Genomic DNA, 10,461 nt, shown 5'->3' on the forward strand with positions numbered 1-10,461 from the left:
ATTTAAAGGGATAGTTTACCCAAAAATGAAAATTACCCCATGATTTACTCAACTCTCAAGCCATCCTAGGTGTACATGACATTCTTCTTTCATACGAATACAATCAGAGTTGCATTAAAATATGTCTGGGCTCTTCCAAGCTTTATAATGGCAGCGGATGGCAGACCAAAATTTGAAGCCCAAAAAAGTGCATCCATCCATAATAAAAGTAATCAACATATCAAGGATGGGTATTTTTCTTACAAAAACCCAACGATTCACTTCAGACGGCCTTTATTAACTCCTGGAGCTGCATGGATTACCTCTATAATGGATGGATGCACTTTTTTGGGCTTCAAATTTCTGGGGGTGCCATTGGCTTGGATTAGCCAGGACATGTTTTAATATTACTCTTTCAGACGAATACAATCAGAGTTACGTCATATTAGGATGGCTTGAGGTGGTGGACTATGCCTTTAAAGCAGCAGAAAGCAAAAGTGCAGTGTGTGCCTGCCTATACTAAAAAGAACATTATTACTTACCATTGGTGTAGAATGGATGCTAATAGTTACTGTTCTTGCTGTGAACAGTTGGAATTAATTCGGAAGTTGTAATAGTCTTTTCTTCCATATTGTGACATATTTTGATTCCATGGTGACTTTAAATACGAATTTCCTAATAAACTTGACTACTTTCAATTATAGAAATTCATACATATCAATCTATTATACTGATATGCATAAATTAAATACTTAAACACTAGTTTTGCACAAGCAGTGGAGTGTTAATGCATCATAAATAGCCATACCTTTTACGGTGGGTGTCCTCTAGGGGTCGCTGTCCAGACGCGCGCTCCTCATTCACTCACATGTGTTCGGTTGAGTTTGGCCAATCAAATTGTGTTTTCACACACGGAAAGACTCTTCACATTTGTAGAAGATGGCGACTGCTGAACCGGTGAGTCAATATAAGTGCTCCTACAAACACTGCGATGACACCAGTGGTAGTTAATAATGTTAAATACTTGTTTTATTTCGGTCGGTGCTTGTGTAGATGGATACATGTGTTGCTATGGAGTGATATCTCTTCAAGCAAAGTCAAATGAGCTGATGTGTCTTAAATGCCGCACATGCGTTTGGAGGATATTGTGCAAAAGTGTTAAATATTTCATATTTTTGTCTGGAAAGGAGGGCTGTGAGCATATTTAATGTTTTCAATGGGAGTATGAAGGTGGTTGTTAAACAATCTCTTTAATCCAGATGGTTTGCTGATGTGTCACTAATATAGTGTGGTTGTTTTTATTTTGGACAACGCTTTATGTAACTTATTTCGAAAACAGACATTTTATTCAAACTAAATTGAAGGGAATTTGCAGAATTTTAGTAACTTAGAGGTTTAGTTTGGAATGTTTAGAAAGACATTTTGGCAATTGGTATGTCATTTGAAAGAACGTTAGTTACTTGTTTAGTTAAAATAGTATTGGTCTCTACCATTTTCTTTCTAAACACACATAGTCACTTTTAAAAGGAAAATATACTTGGGGCACTGTATACCGAAATTCTTTGTGGAAACGTAGTGTATATTTAAAAAAAAGAAAAATAAAAAAAAAAGAAGCAGTTTCTTAGGAACATTTAACGAGGTTTCTGCATCATGAACATTGAAGAATATCTATTATTCTTCCTGTTACCCTGTCATAAAGAAAATAATTCAACACTTGATACTAAAATATATAATTTTCATATTTTGACTGCTCAACAAAATAGGCAATTAGTTTGAAATGTCACATTCGGCTTGCAAATCTTTAGATTAAAATGGTGGAAATGTAATAGAAATGAAATGTTCCTTGTAGGAAAATTCAACAAATCCACCGAATTCAGAAGAAGAAAAAAACGTAGAAAATTCGCAAGAGGTTGTGAGTCTTGAAGATTACATTAAACATCCTCTGCAGAACAGGTGAAGACACCCAGGCCACACACATTGCATGGTTGTTGTGCATTGTAATGTTAAAAGAAAAATCTGGTAGAGTGATCTGTATTTGTTTTTTTGTGTGTTTTTATTTTATTTTATGGGGGTTCGGGTGACAGATGGGCTCTTTGGTTCTTTAAAAATGACAAAAGCAAAACATGGCAGGCTAATCTCCGTCTCATCTCAAAGTTTGACACAGTGGAAGACTTCTGGGCGTGAGTATTAACAAGAGGGACTTAAAACATGTATAGCATGAATGATTCACATAAACCTTTGCTTAAGGAAGCAGATTGTTAGTTGTTTTAAGCAGCACTAACACAGGTTTTCATGTTCTGTTCCCAGGTTATACAATCACATTCAGTTATCAAGTAACTTAATGTCAGGATGTGACTACTCACTCTTCAAAGTAAGGCACAGTATAGCATTCTAACCATATGTTAGTATTTATAATCCATCTAAATTGATCCGTTTGCACTTTTCGAAACAGGATGGCATTGAGCCCATGTGGGAAGATGAGAGAAACAAGAAGGGCGGCCGCTGGCTGATTACCCTGTCCAAACAGCAGCGCAGAGCTGACCTGGACCGCTTCTGGTTGGAGACGGTAAGTCCACATTCGGTCTAGTCGGTTTAACTGCATTAGCTGCAAAATTAATTGTTTGTTTATAGACCTTATAGGCTGAGATTATCTCTCTAAACTCTGGTTTTGTTTTTTAAGCTTTTGTGCCTTGTGGGAGAAGCATTTGATGACCACAGTGATGATGTCTGTGGTGCTGTCGTCAACATCCGAACAAAGGGAGACAAAATAGCGATATGGACGACAGACTACGAGAACAAAGATGCTATTGTACACATAGGGTAAAAATATATATATATTTTTTTTAAAGTGAAATGATACCAACATGAACATCTAGTTTAAAGCTGAAAAGAACTGAAAATTCACCCTCTCTATGCATGCTATTATACATGTCACTTATCTTATTTTTCACCCGTGGATTTGTTTAATTTTTGATCTTGTAAATTTTAATGAAAAGTTCATAACTTGATCTTCCAGTGAAACTAGGCCTGTCACGATTATGAAATTTGGCTGACGATTAATTGTCTAAAATTATTGCGGGTATATAGCCTAGAAATCTAGACGCACCCTAGCGGCAGTAAATTTAATCTGCCCGCAAGTGTCGTCTAGGAACTCTCAATACCCTTCTGAGCTGTATTCCTCACAATCTGGACGGGCCAATCACATCGTGTATAGAGTCGGCGGGCGGGGCCATAATGACGACGGCCGAGTTGCGTTTGCGCTTCTGTTGTCTTGTAAACACAGAAACTGGCGAACGGCGGTCTTTCGAATCAGCTTTGACTGCGATTCTGAAAGACTTGGATTTAAGCTTTTCTCTGAGAAAAGAACAAAGAACGGCACTGAAGTCATTCTTAAAAAGGGAAGATGTGTTCGGAGTTTAGCCGACCGGATACGGCGAATGTTTAATCTGTCAGCGAGCTCTGTTTCACCTTCGTTGTTCTGGTTGGTGTAGCGCTATCCTATCGCGTGCAGAGGGAGTTTGAAAGACAACCGTTTATCCCGCCCCTCGGATTGAGCCCTGTCTATGGTGAGTTTCTAGACTAAACATCTTGATGTGGGTCTGGCTTGTCAGGCTAGCGGGTATACTGATTCATTTTCGGTTATAGGGCTTTGGCGATTCATTTTCTGATTTAGGGCTTTGATTATGAGGATTAATTGTGTTTTAGGGCTTTGTCATACATTTTTTTCATTACATAATTGTGATTCATTTTAATCCTTTGTAAATTATCATTTTGGAGCATAAGATTACAGTTAACACCTTTAAATATTAAAGGAATGTATTAGATTTAGTACATAACTGAAACAATCACAACAAACGGGCGGACACGGGTTCAAGTCCCGCTTAGGGTGCTTTCATACTTGGTTCGATTACCTGGACCGAGCCCGGGTTTTATTGCTCCCCCTGCCCCCACTGGACTATGTTCATATTATATATTATTTGGGTCTGAACCGGGGTTCATTTGTGTCATTAAAGCAACAGCTGTTTACCTGGTTGCTTAGTAACGACAGCGAGCGTGAAGGTGGTGAAATGCATAACGTTGCTCCCGTCACTTATGCTTTTGAACCGTTGGTTTTGTTACCAAAGCTTCAGTACGTAAAGGCACTTGTCTGTCTGCCGCGAATGCACTGCAAATGCTCTAAAGAATGCCGAAGACGAGCAGAAATTAGATCTACAACTCTCTGCTTGCAGTATGTCAGTGATGCTCGTCAGGTAAATGAGTGAAATTAACAGCGGATAACTTCCACGATTTAGTACAATTGCATTTACATCTGAAACGAACCGTAACAGAGTCCACATGAACCGAACCCCAGACCACCTTTTTAAGCAGACTCAGGTACGGTTCGCAGGTGCGCACCCGAGTTCACATCATCTAAGCGAACCGAACTCTGGCTTCAGTCGAACCTGGGTGCACACCAAAAGTGCTAGTGTGAAAGCGCCCCAGCTCAGTTAGCAAAGAACATAACATGGATATTCGTTAAATTCATCGCAAATATTTTGTTACATCACCGATATGGAAGAAAAGATCATCTGCTACTTCTGTTTCTTTTCATTTGTGGTTTTTATGTAGACCCGTTATGTCTTCACATTGTTATGTCTTGCTATTATCGGAGCATTTTTTAAATGTCTGTTTATTCACAGGCGTGTGTACAAGGAAAGATTAGGTGTGCCACCAAAGGTCATCATTGGATACCAGTCACATGCGGACACGGCCACCAAAAGTGGTTCCACCACGAAGAACAAGTTCGTTGTTTAAGGAGCCTTTTAAACCATAGGTATTTTCTGGTAGTTCCTTGTACAATTTAATATTACATGGTTAATTGTATTACCTTTTGCAAGATGACGAAAACAATCCCGGGATCTGATCTTTTTACAGGATGCTGTGGGGGAAACACTAGAAAATGATAGGCCTTCAGACTAGGGTTTAATTGGAAGAATACTGTATTTACAAACCTGTACAATGTATAAACACAGAGCCACGTTCTTTTTAAATGTCAACATAGTTATTAGCAGAACTTTTGCTGGTGAGGGTGGGAAGTGTATTCAATGCAATTTATGAATATTTTTCTTTCATATTCTGTTTGCCTTTTTATGTTGAGTTGCAGTTACTAAATCGTAAGTGTAATTTATTTATTTTTTACTGCTTAGCCATTTGTTTATGCTTTGGATTAAGTGTTTGAGTGATATCATGATATTTCTAATTAAACTGTTAAAACAATTATTGTATTGCAGCTTGAGAATGTCAATGGTTGTTCCTCTTTAAAGACTGTTAAAAATGTTTTTATTTTTGCAGTCTTGTTCTACATTCCTCGTGTAAAGTGTTCAAGGCAGTATTGAGAAAACTGACCTCCAGTTCTCACATTTTCCTAAGGGGTTTTATTGAGTAGCCAGAAAAAAGAAACCCCTTTATTGAAAATTGTGTGGAAAATGACTGTAAATAAAATGTACAGTGCATTGTCTATTTCCAGCAAAGAGCCACTGAAATGCATATGTTGATGATAAATAAATAATCCTTTCTGAGATTATTGAAATGTGGAGACCATTTTTTCATTTCTGTAGGTTAGAAATGTGTTTTAGCTAAATATTTCCGCTTCCTATGGAAGCGCTGAAAGGCCATGAATATTTTTTTCTTTTTCTGTTGTATGTTGCAAAAGTTGCTTTGTTCTGATCACGAGTTAATCTTCTCTAAGTTACACAACTGCACCAACAGGTGGTAGTATAGAACCAACTAACTGATGGGGTGCGGTAATAGCCTATCCATCTGACTGTGTTTTTAACCAGATTGAACGCATTTAAAGACCTTTTGTGATCCCTATAATTTGTGCGGTACTGTGTGCATTAAGTAATTTAACTATTGTTAAATGGTTTAATGTGATTGGTTTGTTATAGCAATAGCGTTCAGTGTAATACTATGGAAGTAAAACTGTGCCACTGGATTTTGAATTCTAATTTTTAGCACTGAAATTTTTTACATCGAATTTTTAACACTGAATTTTATTTTGCATCTAAATCAGACTTTGAATTTTAAAAGCCATCAAATTTCTAGCTCTGTTTTTTTTTTTGCCTATGACATTTTTTCAATGTTTTAAAAACATTCAGTGTAAAAAGAAATTCAACGTCTCAAAAAATTCAGTGTAAAAAAATTCAATGTCTCAAAAGATTCAGTGTAAAAAAATTCAACGTCTCAAAATATTCAGTGTAAAAAAAAAAATAATGTCTCAAAAGATTCAGTGTAAAATAATTCAACGTCTCAAAAAATTCAGTGTAAAAATATTCAGAGTCAACATCCGGGTAACCAAGGAGAAGCAATCGATCCCTGTATCAAATCATCCAACATCCAGCCAATCATTTACGTTCCATTGGTCATGTGACGCTGAAACAGGAAGGCAGGGAACAGGGCCGTTTCTAGCCTTTCTGGCACCCTAGGCGAGATTCATATGTTGCACCCCCCCCCCCCCCCCCCCCCCTTTTTTTTTTAAACTTCAACTTATTAAGTAAATATGACTTCCTTATTTCATGGGCATATTATACATGCATTAATCGAATAATGTAGCTAGGTTTATTATCTCTGAGATCACAGATGTTGGGGGGTTCGGGGGCATGCTCCCCCGAGAAAAATTTGATTTCTATGATCTACATATGTGTATTTTAAGATGTTCTGAAGGCCAAAAAATTAGATAACAATAGCTTGAAAACCATGTCACTCGGCGCCGCTGCAGATTGAAGAACACAGTGACACAAAGACTAAAAGACGGGACGAAGCAGTAGCCGAAGCCTTGCGCCAGTTTCATGTTTTAAAGGTTAATCACATATTTTTTTAAGGGGGGCTGATGCATAAGTTCATAAAAAAGGGCCTAGTGACGCCCATGGTTATGACAGTATTAGCCTACTTGATCAATTTACACTAAACAGCTATCTCTGATGTAAAAAAAAATTTTTCAAATTAACTGCTATAATGTTCTGCACCTGAAATGAGCATGGCGTGTGGTCCGTCCAGTACTAATATTCAGTGTAATGTTTTGCTCAACGTTATGATAGAGGGACCAGCTTAGTAGAGAACATGTAACCAATAAGTAGGCTATACCTGTATATTTCGCTTTCTTTTTACGATACTGAGCCCCTGATGGCTTTGACCTTTTCATGATGATGAAACTAAAGCACGCTGTAACGAGTAGAAATATAGTGTGGCCCCTTTAAGAGTTGCGCGCGCTCCCTGCAAACGAAGTCTGCATTTTGTGTAGGCTATGTGCGCACTGAGTCTTGAGCTCCCATATGTGGGGATTATTTTCTGTTTTCTGTTGCTAACAGTTATTTTGTTTTATTAAGTAATGCTGTGGACGGAAAGGGAGTTTGTGATGAGAGTTCAGCGGGGAATAAAGTGCGATCTGTTTGATGTTAATCGCCTCCGTGTTTGCATCCACTCCAGTTACATTAAGTGAGCTATCCTCATTTTTCACTCGGACACAAGCGTTACAACGCCACGGATGACGACGTTCCCTGCCGCCCTCTACATGATCTCATTTCATTACAGCAGCTCCACTATCACCATGGCGACTTCACTCCAATAATCGCAACTAATCATAATGCCTTGAAATAGCAAAAGTACGAAACATTAATAATAAAATATATATGAAATAACTAAAACATCTTGTTGGGGCGGGGGCTCATTGACGCCCCCCAGCTGTTGGCGCCCTAGGCGACCGCCTAGTTTGCCTATGCCTAGAAACGGCACTGGCGGGGAAGTTCACTTCAGGTGAGCTCCAGAGCTCAGCAGCATGGCTCAGAACACACACGATGGCGCTTCAGTGAGTTTACTCATGACCAATGGAGCGTAAATGATTGGCTGGATGTTGGATGATTTGATACAGGGATCGATTGCTTCTCCTTGGTTACCCGGATGTTGACTCTGAATATTTTTACACTGAATTTTTTGAGATGTTGAATTATTTTACACTGAATCTTTTGAGACATTTTTTTTTTACACTGAATCTTTTGAGACGTTGAATTTTTTTACACTGAATCTTTTGAGACGTTGAATTTTTTTACACTGAATTTTTTGAGACGTTGAATTTCTTTTTACACTGAATTTTTTTAAAACATTGAAAAAATGTCATAGGCAAAAAAAAAAAACAGAGCTAGAAATTCGATGGCTTTTAAAATTCAAAGTCTGATTTAGATGCAAAATAAAATGCAGTGTTAAAAATTCGATGTAACAAAATTCAGTGCTAAAAATTAGAATTCAAAATCCAGTGGCACAGTTTTACTTCCATATAATACTAAACTAACTCATTTTGATGTCACAATTCTGTCTGCACCTTATTTTAGATGTCATTTTAATCAGCAGCCTAAATAACTGTTAGTTTGCCACATTGTGTCACTTAATCTTTATAGCCTATTGATAATAAATGTGATGTATAGCCAATGTAAAGATGTGTATCAGCCTATAATTTAATTCAGTGATGCTGTGTAATTAAAACTATTGTAGTGTGTACATTTCTTTGTAGTAAACCACACACACATAAACACTCTTCTCAAACAGCATCCTGAGACTATTCTTGTTTTTAGAAATATGAAGTACTGCACCTCTTTTTAAATGAATAGCATGGAAGGAACACGCATGATACCAGTCCCAGCCTATCCTACAGGATTGTATGATACTATAATAAACAAATTATTCCATGTAATTTTATTTCAAACGAATGAGGAAAATTAAATAGGCTGAATCGAAACTAAACAAATTTTAGAATGGTTACAGAATAATCTGCCATCTTTCTGAAGGCAATACTCCTATGCTTTTGATAATTTAAACATGTTAATTACACAAAAAAATGTTTAAGCGAAGCAAAGATTTTGCTTAAAAAGATCCAGTGCACGGTTTATTCATAGATCAGATGCGCGTGAAAATTGTGTTCACTGAAAAAGCAACAGTAGACTGCAGTGCAGTATTTCTGAATCGAACTCGTGGTCACGAGAAAATTAAGTTGTGATCACTTTATATATATATATATATATATATATATATATATATATATATATATATATATATATATATATATATATATATATATATATATTACACAAACACACACACAGTGCCTTGCCAAAGTATTCGGCTGGCACTTATATGAACTTTGCGACCTTTTGCCACATTTCAGGCTTCAAATAAATATATAAAACTGTAATTTTTTGTGAAGAATCAACAACAAGTGGAACACAATCATGAAGTGGAATGAAATTTATTGGATATTTCAAACTTTTTTAACAAATCTAAAACTGAAAAATTGGGCGTGCAAAATTATTTGGCCCCTTTACTTTCAATGCAGCAAACTCTCCAGAAGTTCAGTGAGGATCTCTGAATGATCCAATGTTGACCTAAATGACTAATGATGATAAATAGAATCCACCTGTGTGTAATCAAGTCTCTGTATAAATGCACCTGCACTGTGATAGTCTCAGAGGTCCGTTTAAAGCGCAGAGAGCATCATGAAGAACAAGGAACACACCAGGCAGGTCCGAGATACTGTTGTGGAGAAGTTTAAAGCCGGATTTGGATACAAACAAATTTCCCAAGCTTTAAACATCTCAAGGAGCACTGTGTAAGCGATAATATTGAAATGGAAGGAGTATCAGACTACTGCAAATATACCAAGGCCTGGCCGTCCCTCTAAACTTTCAGCTCCTACAAGGAGAAGACTGATCAGAGATGCAGCCAAGAGGCCCATGATCACTCTGAATGAACTGCAGAGATCTACAGCTGAGATGGGAGACTCTGTCCATAGGATAACAATCAGTCGTATACTGCACAAATCTGGCCTTTATGGAAGAGTGGCAAGAAGAAAGCCATTTCTTAAAGATATCCATAAAAAAGTGTTGTTTAAAGTTTGCCACAAGCCACCTGGGAGACACACCAAACATGTGGAAGAAGGTGCTCTGGTCAGATTAAACCAAAACTGAACTTTTTGGCAACAATGCAAAACGTTATGTTTGGCGTAAAAGTAACACAGCTCATCACCCTGAACACACCATCCCCACTGTCAAACATGGTGGTGGCAGCATCATGGTTTGGGCCTGCTTTTCTTCAGCAGGGACAGGGAAGATGGTTAAAATTGATGGGAAGATGGATGGAGCCAAATACAGGACCATTCTGGAAGAAAACCTGATGGAGTCTGAAAAAGACCTGAGACTGGGACGGAGATTTGTCTTCAAACAAGACAATGATACAAAACAAAAAGCAAAATCTACAATGGAATGGTTAAACAATAAACACATCCAGGTGTTATAATGGCCAAGTCAAAGTCCAGACCTGAATCCAATCGAGAATCTGTGGAAAGAACTGAAAACTGCTGTTCACAAACGCTCTCCATCCAACCTCACTGAGCTCGAGCTGTTCTGCAAGGAGGAATGACCAAAAATGTCAGCCTCTCGATGTGCAAAACTGATAGAG

The 10,461-nt window shown here is 37.7% G+C and overlaps 1 protein-coding gene across 1 annotated transcript; it reads left to right on the plus strand.

The window, feature by feature from the left end:
* Positions 1 to 820: 820 nt before the first annotated feature.
* On the plus strand, positions 821 to 5,539 carry eif4ea (eukaryotic translation initiation factor 4ea). The gene is made up of 8 exons (XM_067457313.1): positions 821 to 936; positions 1,829 to 1,932; positions 2,064 to 2,159; positions 2,287 to 2,350; positions 2,432 to 2,545; positions 2,660 to 2,799; positions 4,659 to 4,792; positions 4,894 to 5,539. Exons 1-7 carry the CDS (start codon positions 919 to 921, stop codon positions 4,771 to 4,773), a joined length of 651 nt encoding a protein of 216 aa, XP_067313414.1. The 5' UTR covers positions 821 to 918; the 3' UTR covers positions 4,774 to 4,792; positions 4,894 to 5,539.
* The last annotated feature ends 4,922 nt before the right edge of the window (positions 5,540 to 10,461 follow it).

The sequence above is a fragment of the Pseudorasbora parva genome, chromosome 11 (assembly GCF_024679245.1).
Source record: "Pseudorasbora parva isolate DD20220531a chromosome 11, ASM2467924v1, whole genome shotgun sequence".
In the NCBI taxonomy this organism is placed as follows: Eukaryota; Metazoa; Chordata; class Actinopteri; order Cypriniformes; family Gobionidae; genus Pseudorasbora; species Pseudorasbora parva.